This window comes from Phocoena phocoena, chromosome 1 (genome assembly GCF_963924675.1).
Source record: "Phocoena phocoena chromosome 1, mPhoPho1.1, whole genome shotgun sequence".
Lineage (NCBI taxonomy): Eukaryota > Metazoa > Chordata > Mammalia > Artiodactyla > Phocoenidae > Phocoena > Phocoena phocoena.
In genome coordinates this window covers 21,454,358-21,480,208 of record NC_089219.1, presented here as the reverse complement: position 1 = coordinate 21,480,208, position 25,851 = coordinate 21,454,358, and the positions used below count along the sequence as shown (strand labels likewise).

The 25,851-nt window shown below is 58.2% G+C and overlaps 1 protein-coding gene across 1 annotated transcript; it reads left to right on the top strand.

Moving 5' to 3' along the window:
* Positions 1 to 3,862: 3,862 nt before the first annotated feature.
* Positions 3,863 to 25,578, top strand: AHDC1 (AT-hook DNA binding motif containing 1). The gene is made up of 5 exons (XM_065893135.1): positions 3,863 to 3,976; positions 8,958 to 9,174; positions 9,320 to 9,357; positions 9,754 to 14,655; positions 24,913 to 25,578. The coding sequence occupies exon 4, from the start codon at positions 9,828 to 9,830 to the stop codon at positions 14,610 to 14,612; it is 4,785 nt and encodes a 1,594-aa protein (XP_065749207.1). The 5' UTR covers positions 3,863 to 3,976; positions 8,958 to 9,174; positions 9,320 to 9,357; positions 9,754 to 9,827; the 3' UTR covers positions 14,613 to 14,655; positions 24,913 to 25,578.
* Positions 25,579 to 25,851: the final 273 nt, after the last annotated feature.

Genomic DNA, 25,851 nt, shown 5'->3' with positions numbered 1-25,851 from the left:
GAGACAGGCTCTCTGTGCATTTCGCATCCTATCAGTGGGTTGAGGGGGCGCCTGGTTGTATGTCAGTTACACCATTGTGAGGGTGACAACCTGTGTTCTTGTCTCATACTGTCTGGGGGTATCAGCTGTGCCCATCTCAGGCTTTGGAGGAAGTGACAGGTTCTGTGCTTAGCTCATCCTGTTAGGAGGGTAGTCACTCACTCGTACTCCTGTGTCTCTGACTGTTGGGTATGTGTGAGATGTCACCATGTGCCTATCTCATGCCGGTGTGGGGAGTGACATGTGTGATTATCTCATGCTGTTGGGGGGGTTGTCAGTAACTTGGGAGCTTGTCTGTCACCCTAAAGAGACGACATGTTGTTCAGTGGTATGGGGCTGACGGTTGGCAGGGCCCCAAAGGGCAGGCCAGAGCAAGCACCCAGGCCCACGGGCACAGGGACAAGCTGGGATGGGGGAGTCTCTGTTCCACAAGACCTACCTTCTGACCCAGGTGCCAGCCTTGGGACTGTCCCCCAGGAGGAAAGACCCAGTGTTTTGCAGATGGTGTGGAAAGGGGCCTCTGGGGCTGGGGCTGGGGCAGGTGTGACCGGGGAGGTGGGGCACCAGGCAGTGTCCCCGCAGGTCTGGGAGCCCCTATTGCCTGCCTCTCCTGCCCCTGAAACTGTTAAACTAATGAAGGCTGTGGAGCCGCAGGATTAATCGGGGCCGCGCAGCGGCGCGGACCGGGGCTCAGGTAGTCGATTAGTGCGCCGCGGAGGATATTGGATTTCTGAACCGCAAGTCAGCACTATTCCGGCCTGTTATCTCTCCCAGGCTCGAGGGTCAGGAGGCGGGAGACTCCAGGCTCCTGGCCGCCCCACCCGGTGGCTCTGGGGCAGCCACTCCCCCTGCCCACCCGCATCCCCACCCACCGCCCCTGCCCTCCCTGGCCCTACGGCAGGTTCCCGCTCTGTCACCCTCGGGTCCCCTCCATCAGGCTTGCGGCTCCAGTGCCGCCCTCCGCCCCCTCAGTCCCTCCTGGCCTGACTCGCACTCTGTGCCTCACTGACTCGCTCCTCGGCCTCTGACTCGTCTCTCTCCACTTCAGTCGCCTTCCCTGTCGCTCTCCCTGTCCCCCACTCTGTTAGCCTCTCCCATCACCCGTCTCTGTCCCTCTGCTTTTGTGTTTGTGTGTGCCTGTCTCTGTTCTCATGTCTCTCTGTCTCTGTCTCTCTCCCTGTGTGTCTCTGTGTATCTTTCTCGCTTGCTCTCTGTCTTTTCCTCTCCCTCTGGCGTTCAATCTCTCCTCTCTCTCTCTCTCTCTCTCTCTCTCTCTCTCTCTCTCTTCCTCTCTCTCTCTCTCTCTCTCTCTCTCTCTCTCTCTCTCTGTCTTTTACTCTCTCTCTTGTGTGGTCTCGGCTGGTGTCTGCAACCAGAACAAATCTCCCCCAGCCAACACCCCCTGAACAAGGAGGCCAGAGCAGCTAATGGGAAACATGTGATTCTGCCTTGCGCTTGGAGCACCGTGAAGGGAGCCTTAGTCCCAGCTCAGCCCCTGCTCCCCCCTTGCTGCGTTCCCCCCACCACGCTGTCCCCTGCCTCCCAGCATCCCCCCAGCCTGTGCGGGCACAGGCGCAAGTTCCCGAGCCATTTACATTTCCGGGGGTGTCGGAGCTGGCGTTTATCAGTTGGGGAGTATCAGGCTGTGGAGGGGTTGGGAGCAGCTTTACTCCTTAGGTCGCCCCAGCCCCCAGGGCCAGGCAGACCTCATGCAGACTCCCCCCACCCACCACCACCATATGTAGGAGAACAGGGCCAAGATGAGCTGAGCTGTGGCGGCCTGGGTGGGGGGCGGCCAATCCACCCCCACTGGAGGGCTCTGGGGCCACCCAGATTTCCATCTTTTCCGCCCTCCTGGGCCTCTGGGGAGCTGCAGAGGTGGGGGCTCCCCAAGGGCTTGGGAGCTGCCCGGCTGCATTTCTCTGCCCACCCAACCAGGGGGGAAGGGGGGATGGATCAGAGGAGGGAGGCTCTGGCAGGTTGGAATTCTCCGTCTCTGCCTGTGGATAAATTGTCCCTAATCCAGGCTTGGGGAGTTGTCTGGCTCCTACAGAAAGGGAGAGAGAGAGAGAGAGAGAGAGAGAGAACGCAGGAGATAGGGAGGGAGGAGGGAAGCAGGCATACAAACACAGTGACACAGACACACACTGTCTCACAAAGGGTCGCCCATGCACACACACACACATGTGCACACGCACTGACAAGTTACATAAAGGCACCACACAAACACTGAGGCACCGTTTTACTGACAGGCATACCATGGCACACAGACTCACCCATGTTGACATTGACACAGACATACAATGACATGGCACAAGGACCCACTGACATACACAGATGCACAACGAGAAAGTCATACAGTACACGCACCACGCACGCAGAGTTACACACGTGAGCACATACTGACCCACAGTGAAACAGACCCACAGGGACACTGTGACCAGTCATGCCATCACACCATGACCCTGAAAACCCAGAGAAAGGCAGAGGTAGGGGAGAGGCAACGCTGATCCACAGTGACACCAGTGCCCACAGTCACAGGCCTCGAGATTGGAAACCTGCAGGGACGGCAGAGGATCCACTACACGCCCCGCCCCAGTACACACGCCCAGAGTCAGAGATGGGCAGAAGCCGGTTCAGCTCCTGACAGCAGTGAGATGCAGAGAGCTGTGTGCACACATGGGCACTCACCCTCTGACCACAGCTGGGCACACCTTGTCACACGTTAGGTACACACTCACACCTCTGTGTCCCCACAGGCGTGCAAACATAGGCTCAGCTGGACACACACAAAGAACTGAACAGAGCCAGGTGCACACACCCACACATATAATTGAAGACACTGAACACAAGTATCAGCTTACACACACACACACAGAGTCCCATGCGTGTAACACTCTTACACATATACTCGTATAGACATACAAATACACCCAGAGAAGCATACAGAAGGCTAAGTAGACCCAGGAAGCCACACACAGGTGTATTTGCCCAGACAGCTGACGCTCACAGACGTGCATCTGTACAGGCAGGATCTGTCTCTCTCACACACACACACACACACACACACACACACACACACACACACATACATATTCCCAGGCAACCAAAACCTATAAGCAGTCCATGAGGCCTGGTTCCCAGACCCACTCTCGGCTTCAGTACAGACCTCAGGGAGGCAGACAAATGGGCAGGAAGCCGGTGGGTGGGTGGGGGGGTAAGGACGGCCACGGTTATTAAAGAAAACAAGAGACATATAACCAGTCGCTGATGGAGAAGGGTAAATGCTAGCTGCGTATACACCTCTCATGAAAATCTGCATTCACCATCACTTTGAACAGCAACTCTCACACCTACGTTGTAAGTGAGCTCTTAGCATTTATAGTTTCCCCAGACTGCTTCTCCCCATTCATAAGCTCTCCCCTTTTTATAGATGAGAAAACTGAGAGACAGAGAGGTTAACTGACTTGCCCAAGATCACATAGTTGGTGAGAGTTGAGCCAAGGACCATTCTGACTCCCAAGGCCAGGTTCTTTTCGCCATAGCATGTGTGTTCATGTTCACGCGTACGTGTACCTACCCGCACGACGATACTACCTGGGGTTTCAGGAGGTAGGCTCACACTCCCCAGTGAAATGAAGTCGGAGCCAGTTTCATCCTGTGCAAGAGTGGGCCGCATCTAGGGTGGCCTCCTGGTCCCTCTCTCTGGCTCATCCTGTATCCATGCTTACGTCTGCGGTGCTGTTTTTGTTTCCACAGATGGGAGCTTGCCTGCCTGTCTGCCCATTGGCCTGGACCCCAGAGCCTGCCCAGCTGAGTGCGTGCAGAGGGCCCCGGCTTTGGGGCGACTCTCAGGCCGCCGAAGAGACCACTCTGGAACCACTGGCGAAGACAGGCCTTTCTTGCTGAGCTGGGCCTGTCTGCACAGCCTGCTCAGGTAACAGTGTATAGGGAAGCCGGGTCTGTGACTGGCCAGCCCAGGAAGTGGGGATCAGGGGTTCTTCCTTCCCAGTCCTAGCAGGGATTTCCCCCCTCCCAGCTTAGGCCAAAAAGAGGCCCTTTAGAATCAAAATATTTTAACCCAACTTACTCAGACTCCCCATTATCCAGAAAGGTGAGGTCCATGGATATACAGGTAGTTCCCTGGAGTCCTTCCTCCTAGTCTGGGGACTCTTCCCTGCACCTGGATGACCTGAGAGAACTGGGAAGGGAAAGGGGTTGTGACAGTGACCAGAACCCAGGACAGAGGTAGAGACCAGGATGCCTGATGTGTGAAGCTGACCCCACAGGACCTCTCCCTTCTAGAATCTGTGGAAGCTGAGAGGACCTGGGTAATTCGGGTATGCTAGGCTGCCCTCCTGAGATGAGATGGGGCAGGGGTGGGGGCAGGACCCACCTCCTGACTCTGGGCCCGAATTAGCCCACCCAGGCTCAAGAGCCACAGAGGCCAGGTGGGGCTGCCCTGCCCTGCAGAGGCAACTCCCTGAACTGACACATGAAGCCTCAAGCCTCGGGCTCCAGGAAGCTCCCTAGAGCCCAGCCTGCCTGGGGACCCCACCCAACTTCCAAAAGAGCATTCCTGGGGCCTGAGGTCTGGGGGCGGGGCCTCCTGGGATTGTAAGGGTGGGGAGGTTCAGCTGTGGGAGGATGCAGAGCTGGATGTACCTGACTGTATATGCATAGAGCATCTCGTGTGCAAAGTCCTCTGGCTTGTGTGCAAGCAGGCACATGCAGGACTCTGTCCATAGGTGTGCAGGGATCTGCACACAAGAGAAAGTGGACTGGGCTGGGGGACATTCAGAGGCTGTGTATGTGGTACATCGGAGTGAGTGTGCAGGATTCAGAGCGTGTCCTTGGCAGGTGTGGGGAGACTGGAGTGTTGTGTGTGCCACGCTGGACGGTGCCTGTGTGCAGGGCGCTAGTGTACACTGGAGAGGTGTGTAGACAAAAATCTGAACACACTGGGGTGATATGTGAGTACAGTGGGGTGGGGTGTGTCCACGAAGATCCTTCCGCGTATCACCGGGGAAGCGTGTGTTCAGGGTTCTGGCTGCACACTGGGGGTGGTGTGCGCACGTGGCTCCGTTGGTGCTTTGGAGGTGGGCTGGGCAAGCCTTCAGCTGAGCTGGGCTCAGCAGTGCCCAGCCTTGTGGCCAAATTGCTGAAGTCACTTCCTTTCCAGCAGCAACTTTCCAGGAGGAGGAGTTCTTCAGACCTGGGCGGGGAGGGGGGGGCAGAACAAGGAGCTCTCAGGGGAAGGAGGTGGGCGGTGGTGAGAGGCTGTGGGGAGGGCCTGGTGGGGCTGGAGGAGGGAAGTCCTCCAGTAGACAGAAGGAAAGACAAGGACAGGAGTCTGGAAGGGCCAAGGGCAGGAGGGGATGGGGGCGGAGCAGGGCGGGAAGCACAGTCCCTGGGTGACCTCGGAGAGAGGAAGGGAGGGCTGCCCGGCAGGGTGACCCTCAGGTTCAGCCAGAGCTGGCGCTGGTGCCCACACACCTGGCACCCTGGGCTGGGGGCTGGCAGGGGGCGGGCCTGGGGCAGACCTGCTTGCCAGGTGCCCCGCTCCGGGCAGGAAGGGGGTGGACAAGGGCTGCACAAAGGAGCTCTGTGTGGCTGGGGGTAGGGTGGGGTGGGGTGTGCTGTGCTGTGGTGGGGAGCCCTGATGATTCCAGGGGGTGGGGCGGGGCTTGCTCCCCTCGGGGGCGTCAGTGGCTCTAAGGGGACACCTAGTGGTGAGGGAGGGTAGTGCATGGGATGACCTAGGTGGGAGGGGTGCCGAAGCTGGGTCGGGGTAGATTAGAAGTCAAAAATTAGAACTGGTGGTTGGGACTAGGACAGTTAGAGGAAGCTTCAGGGGAGGGGGCTGACTCTCTGGACAGTGAAGAAGTTTGGTTTAGAGGAGCCCAACAAACCTAAGTGCAGGCGCCAGGTCTTCCCTGTCATGGCTGTTTGTCCTTAAGGGCATTACTTAACCTCTCTGAGCCACCATTTACATGCCAAATAAGTGACAGCTGCCATTATTTTTTTCATCATTGTTATTTTTGTTACGATTTTGGTCTGGAGTCAGGTTGGAAGAAAATCTTCAGGTACAATTGGGTGGCTGGGAGGCGGCTGAAGATAAGGAAGCTGAGAGGGGTGATGCATAGTTCCTGAAGGGGCAGATCCTGGGAGATAAAGGCCCTGAAGGGAGGTGATGGGGGAAGTTTCACAGCAGCAGTGATAGCCCCTTTGATGCAGAGTTTTCCATTTGAGGACATCCCTGAGGCTTCAGTCTGGGCTGGGAGGGAAATGGTGTTGGGGGGGCGGGGAGGAGTATGCAGGCTAGAGAGAGGGTCATGAGGCCGGAAGTGAGAGCTGGGGCTGGCAGCCTGGCTCCCCTGGGGAGGCTGTGGGTGGGGGAGGGGAGGCTGCCTGGGGAAGGGGTGGGGTGGTCACAGCCGCAGCGGGGGAGGGTGGGGCTGGGGACTCAAGGATGTGGGCTGGCCCTTCCCGGCACTGTGCACAGCAGGTTGGGGCCCCCAGCCCCCTTCCCTCCCAGCCAGCTGGTGTCCCCATAGGCAGGCTCAGACACACTGACCCAGAAGCAGACAGATGGACAGAAGAACCTTTTCGACTTTGTTCACAGACGTGGGATAGGTGGTGCCCTTGGGAGGGGTCCAAGAAAATGGATGCCTGGGTGTGGTGGGGAGGGGTGCCAGCTGCTTCCCTCAGATCCTGGAGGCTGCGAGAGAGCAGTGGACAGAGTCAGGAGGTCTGGCAGGACGACGTGCCCAAAGGTCTTCACGGGTGGGTGGAACAGAAGCAACCGCTGGAGTGGAGGTTTCTCTCTTCTGCCAAGATCACACCCTCAGGCCCCAAGTGGGAGGTCTCCAGAGCAGGGAGGGTTGGTGAGCCCCACCCTCAGTAAGGGAGGGATGATGGCTTCTGGTAGGCATCTCAAAGAGGGCAGCACTGTGGATCAACCGTACTGTTGGAAATCTGACCTGGAGACTCCACAGAGTCTGAGCCCCTTTGCTCCTTTGTGAGTCTTACCCACAGCCCATCCTGCAAGAGCAACAGTGAGATTCTTGAAGCAGAGAGAGCCTAGCCTAGAAGGGGCCAGGCCACAGTCTGCCGGCAGGCATGAGAAAGAACAGAACCCTGAGTGATCGAGTAAATGGGGCAGTGAGGAACAGCTGAGGCCTGGGACCTGCAGGGACAGGGGATGTTCTGCCTGGATGAGCGACAAAGAGGCCCTCCTCATGCCATTTTGTGGTCTTGGGCGAAGTCTCTTTCCCTCTTCCAGTCTCAGTTTCCTCATCTATAAAATGGGAGGCACACGAGGTGGCACTAGAACAGCATAGCCACTAGGGGAGCTGATTAAAAATGCAGATTCCCAGATGTCCCTTCAGATTTATGAGTCAGATTCCCCTGGACTAGGGTCTGGGTATCTGCAAGGTTACATAGCTTCCCCAGGCCCAGGGTTTGGAAGCCAATGGGTTAGATGATTTTAAGGTTCCTTGCAGCCTTAAGTGAGGCCACAGCTCTAGAAGCAGCACTTTCAGGAGTGGCTGAAGGAGAGTTGCAGGAGCTGGGAGCGGAAGGAGGCTTTGGACTTGGCAGAATTAGGAATCTTGCCACTTAGCAGCTATGTGACTTCAGGCAAGTTATACAACTGCTCTGAGCCTGTTTCCTCTGTAACGTGGAGACAGTAAACCATGTCTCCCAGGTTCGGTGAAGATTCAGTGGGTCATATATGTGGAGGTGCTTCATAGATTGCAAATTGCCACCCACCAAAGACGAGTGGACGAGTGTCCCTGCCCACACTCTCCTGTCTCCAAGTCAGCTCTGCAGTCTTCCTGTGGAGTTAACAACCCTGGGTAGCGATCCTCCCAGTGGTCAAGGACCATTCAGCTCCTTGCTCCCCCAAACCCCAGCTCTTGGGGATCAGCCGGGGCCCTGAGTCCCCAGGCTCCCTTGGGTGTCAGACATGCCTGGATCTAAATCCCAACTCTGCCCTGACCAGCTCAGGGAGTCACTCGGTAAATATTTATGTAGCATCCATAGCCCAGGCCCTGGGGTCAGGGGATACAACGGTAAACAAGACAGACACAGTCCTTGCCCCTGAAGAGCCCATACTTGGGGAGCAGACACACTGAACACCCAGTCATACAAGTAATTGACTGCAGTCATGATAAATACTGTGAAGGTGAAACAAAGAGGGCTCTAAAAATAGGTAGCAGGGGCCGGATGGAGGCTAGAGGTGGCATGGAGGGCGGAGAATGTCCCTTTTCACATTCTTAATCTCCTTCCCTCCTTCCACATCCTACTTGGGTCCCACTTTTGGGTCTGGAGAGGAAAGAGAGAGAGCCTCAGGGGGAAAGGCAGGGCTGATTGTTCTGTGTGCCTCATTCATTCATTCATGCGTTCAGTAAATATTTTTTGAAGCACACTTGTGGGCCATGTGCTGATCCGGGGGTTGGGAGATACACACGGAAGTCAGCAGGACAGAAATCCTTGTCTTCGTGGTGCTTACCACCTTCCAGCGGATGGTTTCCTCCACTGTGGAAGCAGGGATGATAATCGTATTGATCCCAGGTTTGCAGGGGGGTCAGATGAGGTAATCCACATACAGCGCTTAGTCCAGTGTTCGGCAGAAGAGAAGGCGTCCCCAGAATACGTGCTTCTGTCGTTGTTGACGCCCTGGTATGATTGTTAAACCTCTGACCTCAGGCACTCTTCAGTTTTTCTTTGCAGCTCTCATCCCGCTAATAATTAAGTCACTTACCATAATCTGTTAAATGTTTGTGTACCCAGCTCTTGTGCAAAGTAGGCACTCCATAAATAATGAGTATATGAATGAGTGAATGATGTCACTTCATCTCAGCCTCCATTTCCTCATCTGCAAAATGGGGTTATTAATAGCCCCTACCTCGCAGGATCGGTATGAAGAATTAAATGAAACGATGCCTGGACAGCTTCCAGCCCAGTGCCTGGCGCGCAGTAGGTGCTCACTAAACCTGAGCTGCGGTGGTCCTTTCCAGGCGCTGTCCACGCCCCGAGGCCTGGGCTCAGGCCGAAGCTGCTCCACAGCACCCCCAGCTGACAGCCAGCGACTGGCAGAGCCCCCAGGCACGGGGGCCCTCTCTTTTTCAGGTCAGCTGGGCGTGCGCTGGAGGGAGTACTGGGGGAGCTGGGGTTGGTATGTGGGGGAGACCGGGCCCCGTGGGCGGGTGGGCAGTGGTTGGGCTGTGGCCAGCAGACCGCTGAGATCTCCTCTTGCCTGTCTCGCTGCCCACAGAGATCTCCAGTGTGACAGCCCAGGCGGCAGAGCCGAGGGTGAGTGGCCGGGCTTCTCCTAGAGCCCTGGGGATGGGGCAAGAAGGAAGAGGCCGTGTCCTTGATAGGACCTCCGGGCCCTCTGACAGGGGCCTGGCCCTCTCCTGACGTTTGATCCACCTTGCTGATGGGCTTCCCTCCCCAAAGCGGGTGAACTGTTCTCCCCCAGCCCTTAGCCAGAGTCTAGACAAAAGTGGGTGAGCTGTCAATAAGTGGAACTGGGGCCCGTGGGGGTTCACGATGCGTGTGGTGGTTTAGGAAAAGCTGGGGGTCAGCAAGGGGATAGGGCTTCGGGAGGGGACTCAGGGGAGGGGTGCCGGGGATCACTGAGGACATGGGAAGCTGATGAGGACTTAGGCGTTCGGTGAGGGACCTCCTGGCTGTGCTGCCTGGCAGGTCCTGGTCCCGGCTTCTCGCACCCTCATGTCAGCCCCGGCCCCGCCCGGCGGCCCGCGGAGGACAAGGTCAGGATGCGTGTGAAGCCCCAGGGCCTGGTGGTGACTTCCAGTGCCGTGTGCAGCTCTCCTGACTACCTCCGGGAGCCCAAGTACTACCCCGGCGGCCCCCCCACCCCCCGGCCCTTGCTTCCCGCCCGGCCCCCTGCCAGCCCACCCGACAAGGCCTTCGCCCACACCTTCTCCGAGAACCCGCGCCCACCCCCACGCCGGGACCCCAGCACCCGGCGCCCACCAGTCCTTGCCAAGGGGGACGACCCGCTGCCCCCGAGGGCGGCCCGTCCTGTCTCCCAGGCCCGCTGCCCCACCCCCGCGGGAGACGGCAGCAGCTCCCGACGGCGCTGGGACAACGGGCGGGTGAACCTGCGTCCAGTGGTCCAGCTGATTGACATCATGAAGGACCTGACCCGGCTCTCCCAGGACCTTCAGCACAGCGGCGTGCACCTGGACTGCGGTGGCCTCCGGCTCAGCCGCCCACCTGCCCCGCCCCCCGGGGACCTTCAGTATAGCTTCTTCTCCTCACCCAGCCTGGCCAACAGCATCCGCAGCCCTGAGGAGCGGGCCACCCCCCATGCCAAGTCTGAGCGGTCCAGCCACCCCCTCTATGAGCCTGAGCCTGAGCCTAGGGACAGTCCCCAGCCCGGCCAAGGCCATAGTCCCGGAGCCACGGCCGCGGCCGCCGGTCTGCCACCAGAGCCCGAGCCAGACGGCCCTGATTACTCAGAACTCGCTGACGCCGACATCCTGAGTGAGCTGGCCTCCCTGACTTGCCCCGAGGCCCAGCTGCTGGAGGCCCAGGCCCTCGAGCCACCGTCGCCTGAGCCAGAGCCTCAGCTCCTAGACCCCCAGCCCCGCTTCCTGGACCCGCAGGCACTAGAGCCGCTCGGGGAAGCTTTGGAGCTGCCGCCCCTGCAACCCCTTGCTGACCCTCTGGGGTTGCCGGGCCTGGCTCTGCAGGCCCTAGAAACCCTGCCCGACTCCCTGGAGTCGCAGCTGCTCGACCCTCAGGCACTTGACCCCCTGCCCAAGTTGCTTGACGTCCCTAGCCGCCGCCTGGAGCCCCAGCAGCCCCTGGGACCCTGCCCGCTGGCTGAGCCCTTGCGCCTGGACCTGTGCTCACCCCATGGCCCTCCTGGGCCCGAGGGTCACCCCAAATACGCCTTGCGGCGCACCGATAGGCCAAAGATCCTGTGTCGCCGACGGAAAGCCGGACGGGGACGCAAGGCAGACGCCGGCCCCGAGGGCCGTCTGCTGCCCCTGCCTGTGCCCACAGGGCTGGCGGCTGCCCTGGCTGAGCCCCCGCCCCCGCCCCCACCTCACACCCTGCCCGGCCCAGGCCCAGTCCCAGAGCTGGAGCCCGAATCCTCCCAGACCCCAGTGGTCCCTACCCGCAGAGGCAAGTGCCGGGGCGTGCGGCGCATGGTGGTGAAGATGGCCAAGATCCCCGTGTCACTGGGCAGGCGGAACAAGACCACGTACAAGGTGTCGTCTCTGAGCAGCAGCCTGAGCGTGGAGGGCAAGGAGCTGGGCCTGCGCGTGTCCACAGAGCCCACCCCGCTACTGAAGATGAAGAACAATGGGCGGAACGTGGTGGTGGTCTTCCCACCCGGCGAGATGCCCATCATTCTCAAGCGTAAGCGCGGCCGCCCTCCTAAGAACCTGCTCCTGGGCCCCGGCAAGCCCAAGGAGCCATCGGTGGTGGCGGCCGAGGCAGCCACTGTGGCAGCAGCCACCATGGCCATGCCGGAGGTGAAGAAACGGCGGCGGCGGAAGCAGAAGCTGGCGTCTCCCCAGCCGTCCTACGCAGCAGATGCCAACGACAGCAAGGCCGAGTACTCAGACGTCCTCGCCAAGCTGGCCTTCCTGAACCGCCAGAGCCAGTGCGCTGGGCGGTGCTCACCGCCCCGCTGCTGGACACCCAGTGAGCCCGAGTCAGTGCACCAGGCGCCCGACACACAGAGCATCTCCCACTTCCTGCACCGTGTGCAGGGCTTCCGACGGCGAGGTGGCAAGGCAGGCGGTTTTGGTGGCCGGGGTGGGGGCCACGCGGCCAAGGCGGCCCGATGCTCCTTCAGCGACTTCTTTGAGGGCATTGGCAAGAAAAAGAAGGTGGTGGCCGTGGCAGCCGCCGGGGTCGGGGGCCCTGGCCTCGCTGAGTTGGGGCACCCACGCAAACGGGGCCGGGGAGAGGTAGACGCCGTGACTGGGAAGCCCAAACGCAAGAGGCGGTCCCGGAAGAACGGGACTCTGTTCCCGGAACAGGTGCCCAGTGGCCCAGGCTTTGGGGAGGCGGGCACTGAGTGGGCCGGGGACAAGGGTGGTGGCTGGGCCCCTCACCATGGGCACCCGGGCGGGCAAGCTGGCCGAAACTGCGGGTTCCAGGGGACCGAAGCCCGGGCCTTTGCCTCCACTGGGCTAGAGAGCGGGGCTTCGGGCCGTGGCAGCTACTACAGCACAGCCGCACCTGCAGGCCAGACGGAGCTCAGCCAGGAGCGCCAAAACCTCTTCACCGGCTATTTTCGCTCACTGCTCGACTCGGATGACTCCTCCGACCTCTTGGACTTTGCCCTCTCAGCCTCTCGCCCTGAGTCCCGGAAGGCATCAGGCACCTACACAGGGCCCCCCAGCAGCGCCCTGCCCACCCAGCGGGGCCTGGCCACCTTCCCCAGCCGGGGAGCCAAGGCCAGCCCGGTGGCAGTGGGCAGCAGCGGGGCTGGGGCGGAGCCCTCCTTCCAGCCCGTTCTGCCCACTCGCCAGACCTTCCCGCCGGGCCGGGCAGCGAGCTATGGGCTGACCCCCGGCACTTCAGACTGCCGGGCAGCCGAGACCTTCCCGAAGCTGGCCCCTCTGCCTTCTGCCGTGGCTCGCTCACCTACCGCACACCCGCCCACCAACACCTACCCCCCGCAGTACGGGGGCTACGGGGCTGGACAAAGTGTATTCGCACCCACTAAGCCCTTTACGGGCCAGGACTGCGCCAACAGCAAGGACTGCAGCTTTGCCTACGGCAGTGGCAACAGCCTCCCTGCCTCACCCAGCAGCGCCCACAGCGCTGGCTACGCCCCACCGCCTACCGGTGGCCCCTGCCTGCCACCAAGCAAGGCGTCCTTCTTCAACAGCTCTGAGGGGGGCCCCTTCTCTGGTTCGGCCCCCACACCCCTGCGCTGTGACAGCCGGGCCAGCACGGTCTCACCCGGCGGCTACATGGTACCCAAGGGCACCACAGCCTCTGCCGCCTCTGCCGCGTCCTCGTCGTCCTCCTCCTTCCAGCCCTCGCCTGAGAACTGTCGGCAGTTTGCGGGGGCTTCTCAGTGGCCTTTCCGGCAGGGCTATGGGGGCCTGGACTGGGCCTCGGAGGCCTTCAGTCAGCTCTACACTCCCGGTTTCGACTGCCACGTCAGCGAGCCCAACGTGATCCTGGACATCTCCAACTACACGCCACAGAAGGTGAAGCGGCAGACGGCCGCGTCCGAGACCTTCTCCGAGTCGTCCTCCGACAGCACCCAGCTCAGCCAGCCCGGCGGCGGCGGTTTCCGGCGCGCCAGCAGCGAGGCCTCGAGCAGCGAGGGCCAGTCGAGCCTGTCCAGCCTGGAGAAACTGATGATGGACTGGAACGAGGCGTCGTCCGCCCCCGGTTACAACTGGAACCAGAGCGTCCTCTTCCAGAGCAGCGCCAAGCCGGGCCGCGGACGGCGGAAGAAGGTGGACCTGTTCGAGGCCTCGCATCTGGGCTTCCCGTCAACCGCCTCGGCCAGCGCCGCGGGCTACCCATCCAAACGGAGCACCGGGCCCCGGCAGCCTCGGGGTGGACGGGGTGGCGGGGCCTGCTCGGCCAAGAAGGAGCGGGGCGGGGCGGCGGCCAAAGCCAAGTTCATCCCCAAGCCCCAGCCGGTCAACCCGCTGTTCCAGGACAGCCCAGACCTCGGCCTGGACTACTACAGCGGGGACAGCAGCATGTCACCACTGCCCTCGCAGTCGAGGGCCTTCAGCGTGGGCGAGCGAGATCCCTGTGACTTCATGGGACCCTACTCCATGAACCCGTCCACGCCATCGGACGGCACCTTCGGCCAAGGCTTCCACTGCGACTCGCCCAGCCTCGGCGCCCCTGAGCTGGATGGCAAGCATTTCCCGCCACTGGCCCACCCGCCCACGGTGTTTGATGCTGGCCTGCAGAAGGCCTACTCTCCCACCTGCTCCCCGACCCTGGGCTTCAAGGAAGAGCTGCGGCCGCCACCCACGAAGCTGGCTGCCTGTGAGCCCCTCAAGCATGGGCTCCAGGGGGCCAGCCTGAGCCATGCAGCTGCAGCCCAGGCCCACCTGAGCTGCCGGGACCTGCCGCTGGGCCAGCCCCACTACGACTCCCCCAGCTGCAAGGGTACGGCATATTGGTACCCGCCAGGCTCAGCTGCCCGCAGCCCGCCCTATGAAGGCAAGGTGGGTTCAGGGCTGCTGGCTGACTTCCTGGGCAGGACGGAGGCCGCGTGCCTCAGTGCCCCACACCTGGCTAGCCCACCAGCCACACCTAAGGCCGACAAGGAGCCACTGGAGATGGCCCGGCCGCCCGGCCCACCCCGTGGCCCCGCTGCAGCTGCTGCTGGCTATGGCTGCCCACTCCTTAGTGACTTAACCCTGTCCCCTGTGCCGAGGGACTCGCTGCTGCCCCTGCAGGATACCGCCTACAGGTATCCAGGCTTCATGCCGCAGGCGCATCCCGGCCTGGGTGGGGGCCCCAAGAGCGGCTTCCTGGGGCCCATGGCGGAACCTCACCCTGAGGACACATTCACCGTCACCTCCCTGTAGTGCCAACTGAAGTGCCGACTGGACCTCGAGGTTTTGTTCCTGGGTGAGTCTGAGGATGTGGGTGCAGTGGGAAGAAGCCGGGGGTGGGGTGGGGGTGGGGTGGGGGGATGAGGACGTTAGAGCTCGGGCAAGGGGAAGAAGTATAGCAACGAGCAGGAAGGATTTGAGGACAAGACTGGGGACCCGAGTTGGGATTCAGGGAGTCTGGCGTTAGATGTTGGGAATAGTCTTAGGGAGGAGATGGGGTCTTGGGTGGGGAACCCAGTGTGGGGCTTGGGCATTCAGGGGGTCCTGTTATTGAAATGGCTGGAGGACCATAGACTGGATGGGGCCATCTAGTTCGGTTCATCAAGCGTTCATTTCCCTCATCCATGCTAGGTCGTGGGCAGGGACCACCTGAGTCCCAGGAAGCGGTCACCACTTGACCTCTCGCAAGGGAGGGCGTTTGCATCGCCCTGCATGTGACAGATGGAGAAAGAAGCAGGTTGGATAATTATCCGCCGAGGCCCATCCAGGATACTGACCCTGCCTGCTTCCTTGTCTCCCTGGGAGCTTCATTTAGTTCACGATGCAGTCTGGCAAGGGCCAGGCTGAGGGGGTGGCCAGTATGTCCTTTTCTGGTCTCCCAGAGTACCCCAAAGGCTATTTTTCAACAGGGGTGTTGGGATCTCCCTGTGCCTGGGGACCTGTAGCCAGCGCGGGTCTATCCCCAGGCAGGATGTTTCCTACCTAGAAAAAGCCAGTCCCTTTCCTGAAGCCAATTGCTTTTCTTAAGAATTCCATTAGGGAACTCCCTGGCAGTGCAGTGGTTAGGACTCCTCGTTTCCACTGCAGGGGGCGTGGGTTCGATCCCGGGTTGGGGAACAAAGATCCTGCGATCCTGCAAGCCGCACTGCGCGGCCAAAAAGAAAAAAAAAAAAAGAATTCCGTTAAATATTGTTAGGTATTCAGATATTGTTTTATCAGGTACTGTCACCTCCTTGAGTTTTCTTAAGATTTTGTGTGTAGGAAAAGGAAAATAAAAGAGGGGAAATGCCCCCAAAGTGGTAAAACGGGACAGAGCTGGAAGAATCATTTTCTTGGTGAACAACCTGCTCCAGAAATGCAGCCGTAACTGGCCCATGAGATCCCACTTTTGGAACAGACCTGTTACAAAAATTGACCCAGACGTGGTGGGTGGTGATGGAGTGGGCTGGGGGCCTTTCTGAGCCCCTCACTCCCCCCGACCTCTGCTACAGTATACTGCAGCCTCCTGGGAGTGCCTTTTCCTGGAGAATGAATAGCAGGGCTCCTGGAAAGCCCCGTCCCTGCTCTGGGAAGGCTGTTCGAAGCCAGGGTGACTCAGGGTCTTGAAGTCATGTCAGTGGAAACTTACTACCCCCTCTCTGCCTGACCTCGGTTCCCTTGGTGCCTTAAGATGGCAGAGGGCAGCACATGGGAGTCAAGAGGCCTGGGGAAGGACCATTCCCCAACTGGCCAACTTGCTACATGCCCTTGACCAAGTTTCGCCCCTCCTCCACCCCCACCCCATCCCCGCCTCTGTTTCCCCATCTGTTGAAGGCAGTTGATTTTGATAATCTCTTGGGCTCTTAAAACTCTGCATGGCATAGACAGTGGACCAGAATTTCTTGGGGGACAGCATATATTTCCTCCTGATGAAACCAGACCAAGATTAAAAATGGCCTTCCGTTCCCCATGCACCTCCTTGCAGGCAGCAGAGCCGCAGATCTGAAGCAGGCCAGGGAGAAGCTGCTTAGGGTTTAAAATGTCAAACTCCTGATCCTTCTCACTGGAGGGGAGATGTCTCATGGATAATCCAGACATGTGAAATAATCCGAAAACCTTTCCTCCTGGGCTCTGGGTGGGAAAATAAACGGGTGAGGGGGCTGGGTGTTTGGGCAGGTCACGGCTCAGTGAGATACATAATGGAACCACCCAGTGAGCCCTGAACGCAGGAGGAACTGGGATGCCATCCAGCCCCACATTCTGGCCCCGCTCCCCACTCAGAGCTGGGAGTTCACAGCACTGTCCTCAAACCGATGCATTCAGTTGTTCCAGCCAGAGACGTCTGTCCGGCACCCACTGCATGCCAGGCATTGGGGACACAGCAGTGAACACCTCAGACGAGGTCCTGGTCCTCAGGGGGCTTCCAGTTTAGCGGGAAAGACAGTAAACAGAATGTTGGTAATTATCGCTGTAGGAAGGACTGTGCAAGAGGGGAAAAGCTAGGAGGCCATGAGGGCTTGCGGCCAGCTGACCAGATGCTGAGGCTGATGCCTGAAAGATGAGGGGGCGTCAGCCAAATGGGAAGTGGGAAGAGCATTCTGGGCAGAGGGAACAGCAGTGGGTAAAGCCCTGAGGCAGGAAGCAGCTCAGCTTTGAGGAGCCGATGGGAGGACAGCAACACTGAGTGAGGGGGTGAGGGGGCAGGGCCAGATCATGCAGGGCATTGGAAGGAGTTTGAACTTTGTCCCAAGACAAATGGGGAACCACTGAAGCGTTCTCAGCTGGAATGTCGTGGGCCACAGTGGAGCAGGACCGGTGTTGAAGGAGGGAGACCGGCTGCGGTAGCCCAGGCAAGCAGTGGTGGTGGCTTGGACCATGGTGGTGGGAGGGCTGTCCCCCTTCTTTATCCAAACACTCCCTCATCTAGGGCAAACTCTACCCCCCCACCCCCTGCCGCTCCCGCCCCGCCCCGCCCCGCCCCGCCCAAGGACTGATTACAATCATTGTGGGAGTGAAGAAGCCTTGGGGATATAGGGAAGGAGAACAGTGAGGAAAAAGAGTTAACAGAGGGAGTGTCACTGTCAACAGAGGGCTTAAGCAGGGAGGACAGTGACACACTCATTCACCAACAGGCACTGAGCCGTTTTGACCCTTGGCAGAGGGGGAGCAGTCACTGAGCTTAGCCTTACATCTTGAGCCCCTCCATGCCCGTCCCGATACCAGACCAGACACGGGGAAGACGAAGCAGACGTGGCCCCTGTCCTCAAGAGTGCCCATCCACCCCTAAAAAGCTAAAACAAGCACACAGAGAGCCTCAAACACCTGTTGGGAAGTGACAGGGAGAAGCAAAGCTCGTGCACCAGGAAGGTGGGCCATGGGGTCAGAAGTCACCTCTCTGCCCCTTTGGTGAGAGAAGGGCCATATATTCGTGCCGGGCCCTTTGTGCAACACTGCCTCACTGACCCTTCACAGCAGCCTGGAAGGTGCGGGTCCTCACCCTCACCCCCCGCATCAGAGAGTTGAGGAAACAGGTACAGCTCTGAACCCTGCCCAGGGGATCCATAGGTAGTAAATGGCAGAGTCATGATTTGAACCCAGTACTGCACCCCCTCCCAGCCTGGATGCTCTGCTCCCCCTCCACTCTGTGCCCCTGATTCCCCATCCGCAAAATGACGGCTTGGTTGGATGCTCACTACAACCCTTTCTGGGTCTGACATTTTAAACGGATTTTGAGGTTCTGTGAAAGAAGCTGCGTCTGAGCTCGTCCTTGAAGAATAGGCAAGATTTGGACACCTGGAGATGGAGACGGGGTGTGGGGGAAGGGCATTCCAGGCCGAGGAAACCGTGAGCCAGGGCAGGTCACATCCCAATGTGAATTAGAAGAAGAAAGCTTGGGGGAGCCAGAGTGGGGAATGGGGGTCCTGAATGGTCTGGGAGCTGAGTTGATGGGACAGAGAGGGAAGTGGGGCCGGGGTGGGGTGGGGGTGGGAGGGTGAGGGAGACTTGGGCCCCGCAAACATCTTCTAGTCCCTTAGATGGAATGCAGAGCCAGACAGACTGGCTCCGCCTTGGGCCCTCACGGCTGAAGATCAGCCCTTCTAGACCCTGGGGAAAGGGTGGGAGGGTGGGAAGGGCCCTCCAAGGTGTTTAGGGATCTCGAGTCCCCCCTCTCCTCCCTATTCCCTCTCAGGCCTGGACCTGAGGCCAAGAGAAATGTCACAGGTCCTCCAAGGTTACACCAGCTGGGGCCTCACCGGAGCAGAAGGCGGCTTCCAAGGCCACCGACCAGCCAGGGTCAGCAGGCATGCCCGGACCTGGGCCAGGCACTGGCCGCTCTGGGCTTTGTCTCTCCACGTCTTGAAACCTCAAGAGGTCACCTGATCTTGCCTCTGTTCCTTAGGCAAGAGGCCCTCACGTCAGGGGTCAGCTAGGCCTGCCCTGCCTCTCCTGGGCTCCTCTTCCCACTCTCTGGGGCTCTCCTCCCTCCAATCCGATCTCTTGCCTCTCCTGCAGCCATTTTCAGGCCAGGCCTTCTTGTGCTGAGCCCTCATTTCCTGGAAATATAATCTCTCCATGAGCATGCCGTCTCACGCTCGTCCTCTCCCATCTCCCCACATCCCTGTGGACCCAGAAGAACCCAAGGGAGCAAGGCCCTGAAACTGGAGGGTGGTGGCTAGGAGCGTGCCTGTGGGCACAGGCAGGGCTGCGTGCAGAACCCGGTTCCATCCCTTACCAGCTGGGTGACCTGGTGAGTCACGTCACCTCACTGCATCTCTTGTGAGAATTAAATGAGATTACCCGTGAAGCGCTTAGCCTGTCCCTGGCACACAGGAAGCATGTAATCAGTGGTTGGTAGATGGGTGAATAAAATACCTCCCCGCCGTCTGTGCACGTCACACACCTCTGACCCTTTCCTCCGAGCTCAGGACTCTGTAGCCAGCACTCCTTCACCTGCTCTTCCTGCTTCCCTTCTAGGAAGGAGCTTGTATTCTAGTATGGGTTTGGGGCCTTTAAAGGCAGGAGGCTGTGAAATACCACCTAGTTATATGCCTTAACAGTGGGGCTGAGTCCTCCCTGGGCGGTCCAGAGACAAGGTAAGTCACAGACCCCACACCAAGGGACCTAAAACCTGTTGGGCAACAGGACCCAGACTCCTAAATGAGCCAGGTCAGCTAGAAACTCTGTCCACACACAGTTATCCACAGCAGTCCTCTCTTTTGGTACAGATAATCCGAAAGAAGATTGCCTTTTGATTTTGTAATACATCATGATTTCTCTCCCGGCAGATTTGCCCTCCTCGTCATCCTAACTTTTGCTGCCATAGTGCCCTCTGTTTGTGCTGGAGGGCAGGAGGAAGTAGGTTAATTCTGTGTTCAACCAGCACGAACCAGGCGCCTGCCCCGGGCCAGGCATCGCATCCGGTACTAAAGGTACCACTGAACAAGACGAGCAGTGTCCTGCCCTCGTGGAGTTTACAGCCTTGAAACAGGTGTTCATTACAAGCCTCCATGTGGGCATCACTCTCCAGGGGAGGGACTGAAATGCTCCCACTGGAAATACCAGAGACCACGAACCACGGGCAGGGCAGACAGCAAGAGCTTCCTGTGGGGGGCCAGGTGGGGGGGGGCGCAGAAAATGGGTCTTGAACAAATTTGAGGCCTCGGCAGCTATAGCCCTAGCTCGGCCACCTGGGTCAGCACAGCCAGTGCGTGCCAGGTCTCTGCCCCGGCACCTGCCCCCGCTTCCTGAGCCCATAGCCCCCACTGTGGCTGCTGCATGTCCCTCAGCATTTTGGGTTGCATGGTGTCTGGAGCAGCCTCCCCCTCCCCCCCAGAACATTTACTGGATGAATTGACTGAAACATGTCTGCTCTGGTGACTTCCCCGCTTAACACCTTTTCATTGCATCCTCCCCTCGCCAGCCTCCTTGCCTCCAAAATAAAGGCCCGACTTCCTAACCTGGTATTCCGGGTATTCAAGGCTGCTTCTTCAGCCCTGACCTCCTGCTCACACAGCCTCCCTTTCCAGCTCCATACTGTGGGATCGGGAGGGAGCTTTCCAGGCCCTTTCCCCAGTGTGCCCTGTGTCTTTGCTTTAGCTGCTCCCTGGCCTGGGCCGCCCTTTCCTAGTCATCATCCATCTCCCACCTGTCATTTCCTATCTTTCACTCAGACACTGCCTCCTCCAAGAAGCGTTCCAGGATCCTTCCCAGGCGCAATTAATCTCCAGCCCTTTATGCATCCATGACAGCCCTTCCCGGGAATGTTTTCCTCACCATGCCATCAGCTCCTTTAGGCTGGTTACTCATCTCTGTGCACTGTCCCTGTCTCCCCAGTGTTTCATCATGCCGGGGACACTTCAAGGGTCAGGATTTTTTTTTTTTCCAGGAGTCAAAGAAGGGCACGTAGACTAGGGAGAATTGTGAGAGAAAAGGTTAGGCATTGGGTAACAGGGCATGAGCTGGTTTCTCTCAACCCTACTGTTATCAGATGCGCTCCTAAGGATGAGGCAGGGGAGGGGTGTATAAATAAACCAGTTCCAACTCTCAGGCTAACTGGGCTTTTGGAGTTCTGTAAATTCAGCACCTTCCAGTTTACAGAGAGGAAGAGGGACTCGCCCAAAGACACAGAGCCACCCAGGCAGGGAAGCCCAGAAAGGTAGAGTCAGGAAGGTCGCTCGGGGATCACCCAGTTCCATGTTCTTGCTACTTCCTCAGCCTCCACTCAGTTGCATGCCCAACACATACCCAGATGTGGGACAGATGCCTGTCCTTATATAGGCATCTCCGATCAGGAGGGTGGAGAGTGTGGGTGTTCGGGGTGGAGGCGTGTATAGCCTCCTCCCGGGACAGGTAAGGAGCGTGAGGCTCTGAGAGGTGAGAGATACGCACAAGGTCACACAAGCTTGGTGGGCAACCATGGAAGTAAACCCCATTTGGTCCCACTAGCATCCCTCTCTATGCCCCGCAGTGGGGGAGGTAGGAGAAGATCTCTAAGGAGGGAATGAATGACTGGCAGAGCTAGAGTTTAAGGAATGCCTCTAGTCACTGGTGGACAGATTTTGAAAAACTTCCCTGGAGTGAGGAGGAGAGCCACACACCCACCCACATGCCACAGCCTACCCATCCCCAATTGGAAGCTTCATCCCTCAGAGAACTCTGGGTCCAGAGGGTATCTCCATCTGTCAGGTGTGGTCTGGGCCTCAGGGAAGCAGTATCCTCTCCACATTTAAGGGACTCAAAAGCCTGACACTGCCTGAGGACATCAGAAAGGCTGGATCAGCCTCCCTGGACAGCTGTGATGTGTCTCTGACCCCTTGTCTTTGGTGCTCTATCTCAGTGCCTGAAGATCTCTGCCATTCCCTGTTCAACCCCCTTATTTTACATAGAAACTGAAGCCCAGAGAGGGAAAGGACTTGCCCTAGGTCACACGGCATATCCGTCTCTCAAATCCTCATGCACTCTTTGCCTTCTGCTCCACTGCCTTGTTTGATGTTGAGACCCCTTTCTGGAGGGTAGAGACTAGAAGGTGGGGTTAGACCTTAGCGCATGGCCTGGCAGTTAGCGGCTGTGAATACATGTCTGCTGGTTGCTTGAATGAATGCTCCTTTTGCCGGGGAGAGCAGCTCTCTTTGGACGACCTGACTTATATGTGATCTGTAGCATTTTAAATCCCTGCTCAGCTCTCCCTTGGCACCCCCAGCGCCAGCGCCCACTGACAGGCAGAGACCACTTCAAGAGACTCTGGAACGTGCAGTCCTTCGTTACGGAGGCACTAAAAGGTTAAGTCTCGTGAACAATGGCTGGTGTCCTGGGGCGCCAGCCACTGCTGGCATCGGGGATACGGAGGTACCCCACGCAGGTCTCTGCCCAGGAGGAGCACGGAAGGGAATGATAAGTGCCCCGGTAGCTATGGTAACAGGGCGTCTGAGGAGGCGTCCGGAGATGTGCAACACCTGACCTGGACCTTGACTCGCCGATCAGACTTGGACCGGTCACGGCTCTTTCGTTCAGTCGGCACACCTTGTTGACCCCAGCATGTGCCCCGCGCCGCGCTCAGCGGTGTGTTGAAGAGCCACAGTCCCTCTCACCAAAGCTGGGTGAGGTGCCCCCACTGTGCTCCCTGAGTCCCCCAGGGCTCCTCTTGACACTCCCCCATCTCCCTGCGTGTGATCGCCTGGTTTGGGGTCCGCTTTGCTTCCCTCTGTGCTCTGTGAGCCCCTCAAGGGCAGAGACCAGATCCGTCTTGCTGTCCGCTTTGTCTCCAGTGCCCAGCACTGGGCCACCTGGCCCAGCAGCACTGCTTCTGTTCCGTGGCGAGTTGAACCTGGTGAAGTCAGGGTTCTGCATGGCCATAGCATTCTGCTTTCTCCCTGGCTCAGGAACCTCTGGTTTTGATTCTCTCCCCATCCCCCACCCCCCACCATCCCCCCAGATTCTGGCCAAGTCATGAAAGCTGGGGAGGGCGGTGTGAGGAGGAAGGTGAGACAGCGGTGGCTTAGCAGAGGGTGAGAAAGCCTCCCTGCTGCCTGGCCGCGGGCACCACGGGAATGGTTCTGGCAGGAGCTGCCTGCTGGGCTGAGATCACCATGGAGACCTGGCTTGGAGAGGGTCACTGGCAGTGGCTAAGGGCTGGAGGGGGCGGGGGTGACAGGGATTTGTGCAGAGGCTCCCAGCCTGCCCCGGGGCCCTTAAGGGGAGCAGGGAAGGCTGGGGTTCAGCACAGTTCGCTTGCTAAGTAGTTTGGAGCTGCCCGTCCTAAATCTCCCCCTCACTTGTCACCCCAATACACCGTATCTGTCACCCCAACAGAGGTTCCTTAGCTTGGCAGCTGTTCTTCAACTGCAGTAAAGCTGTCCTACAGATAGATGCCCCCAGCCCTCCAGCTGAACCTGTCCCCCCACCCTGTTCATCACCCTAACTGGAGAACTGACACCCACCCCAACTGTATCCCCTGCCCCAATCACCCCAGTTGCAATACAGCTCTTCTCCCCATCACCCCAGTTGTAATACAGCTGTCGCCCTAACAAGCACACCTCTTACCCCTATGGCTAATATTCCATCCTCCCCTCACCAGCAGGAGACCCGAGAGCTTAACAAAGATGCAGCTCCTACCCTCCCCCTCATGCCTCTGCCTGCCACCTGGGCTGAGGCACCAGGATGGGGTGCTGTCCCACCTCCCAGGAGCCCACCTGGCTCCCTGAGGGGAGTCCTGGCAAGTCCAGCCTCGGGACAAAAGTCTTCCTGGGGGCTGACTGCCCAGCAGACAGCAGCCAAGGCTGAGCAGAATTTAAATGTGGCCCCGTTGGGAAGGGAAGCCAAGAAAGAGGACAAGAGAGGGAAGGCTTTCTGTGGCCGCCTGGTTCCTGCAGGGGTGGGGGAGGGTGGATGGCTTGCTGAGGAGTCTCAGAAGGTGGTTTTGGGACCCCCACGCCTGCCCCTTAATTTTGGTGGGTTGGTCACTCACCCAATGTAGGAGACATGAATTTCAGGGCTCCGAGAAGAGGACAGAGCTCTGAAAGAGCCAGGCTAACGACTGGAGGTCTTGAGAATAACTGAGCCCACCCCGTTCCCACTGGGCATCTTCCCACTCACCCCAGCAAAGCTGGGGGTCTGGATAGGGAGTCAGGTCCCCAGAGCCCTGCAAACATAACTAGGACCGACTGTCTAGGGAAAGGGGGTACTTGAGATCTCTATTGTCTAGTGATTGTAGGGACTGGGGACTCGAGATTTTCTGAGCTTCAGGAAGGCGGGGTGCAGCCAAACACACATGGTGTTGTGTTGGGCAATTTCTTTATTCAGACAGACTTCCTCATCACCTCACCCCTCTAAGGAACAGAATGACATTGATAGGGAATGGGGAGAAGGTTGGATTTGGAAGAAATTAAAGCAGTGGTTCACACCTGTGCTGTGCTAAGGCCCCGTCTTCGCATTATGTCATTCCTCAGAACAGCCTAGGTAGGAGGAATTACTAAACGAACTGTTACGTGAGGAAGCCGAGGCTTGGGGAGCCTAGCTGGCCCAGGCCCCATGAAGATAATGACTAGTACTAATTAGGATCATTTATGACACATTTATGGACCAGGCTTAATCTGCCTCAAACCACTGAACCTTCCCAACAAATTTACGGGATAGTTCTGTTATCCCCTTTTTACAGATGAGTAAACTGAGGCTCACAAAGATTCACTGACTTGCCCAAGGTCATAGAGCTATTAAATGGTGGTGCTAGCGTTTGAACTCAGCTGTGTCTGACTCAGGAGCTCAGGTTCTGAACAGATTGCACTGCCTGGAATCCCAGCTCCTCATCCAGTACATCCTTTACCTCTCAGTGGTGTGGGCCTTGGACACACACCTATTTTACAGATGGGGAAAGTGAGCTCAGAGCAGGCCAGAAGCAGTCCGGAGGCTCATGGATGGGGCCGCTTGGAATCTTCTGGGAGAAGGAACAATGCAGTTCCCTTCTCTCAGAATCCTGGTAGGAACCGGGTGGAGGTCCTGCTTTTAACCTCCCTGTTCCCGGAGCTCAGGGTCTGTCCCTGCTGCTGACTTCTGCCTCTTCTCTTGTGTTTCTCTGCAGCTTTCAGAAAACCAACGCCAAGACCCCTCCCAGCGTCCACATGGTCCTCCGGCAGGCGCCTGCCCCTCTGCCTCCCGCCCCACCTCCCCTGCACCCCCTGCAGCCCCATCGCCCCACCCCACCCCTCCCTGCCCATCTCCTCCACGCAGAAGCCGAAGGTGAGCCCTTTCTGCACAAAACCAGCAATTGTAAATACTTTTTAAAAATGTACAAAACTTAAAAACAAAACACAGTTTTAGAAAAAAGACAAAAAAAAGAGAGAGAGAGAGAGAGAGAGAGAACGCGAGCGTGTGCAAGAGGTTGTGAGCGGGGCCTCAAGGTGTCCAGAGCCCCTGCAAGTATGCACTGAGAAATTTATCTACAGGTCGTTTGACAAAAATGAACAATATCCTATTTATTGTATATACTGTTTTATTATAAATCGTGGATTGTATATTGCATTCTGTAAACCTGCTGTGGTCCCGTGGTGTGCAAATTCGCATGGTGGGGGGGAGGGAGAAGAACCTCTTGCGGGAGCTTTTTTTTTTTTTTTTTTTTTTTTTTCTTATTTTTCACTCTTTTGGGTTTTCTCTTCTGTTGTTGTTGTTGTTTTCTGTTGGCAGGACACACCCAAAGATCCAAGTTTGTATTAAAAAGAAATGAAAAAAAGCAAAAAAAAAAAAAAAACAAAAACAAAAAAACAACCTCGTGTCTTTTGAAAGGGGGTGAGTGAGGGTGGACAGAGTGGAAGGGGTGTGACAGCTGGGGGTCGTCACCAGCCACTGGGTCCCCGGAGGTGTTGAAATACCTTCATGCGTTCCCTCCCTCAGAGCTCTCCCTTCTGCCTGAGATCTGAGTCACCTTTGCATCTGGGCCCCTCCCTTTCCACCCCAGGCCCTGGGTCTCCCCTGCCTCTGGGCTCCCCAGACTGGCCCCTGGGGTTTCCTGGCCCCTGGTCCA

What these genes read in the sequence shown, in the direction of transcription:
- AHDC1 (XM_065893135.1), top strand. Translation starts at nt 9,828, where the DNA reads ATGCGTGTGAAGCCCCAGGGCCTGGTGGTGACTTCCAGTGCCGTGTGC.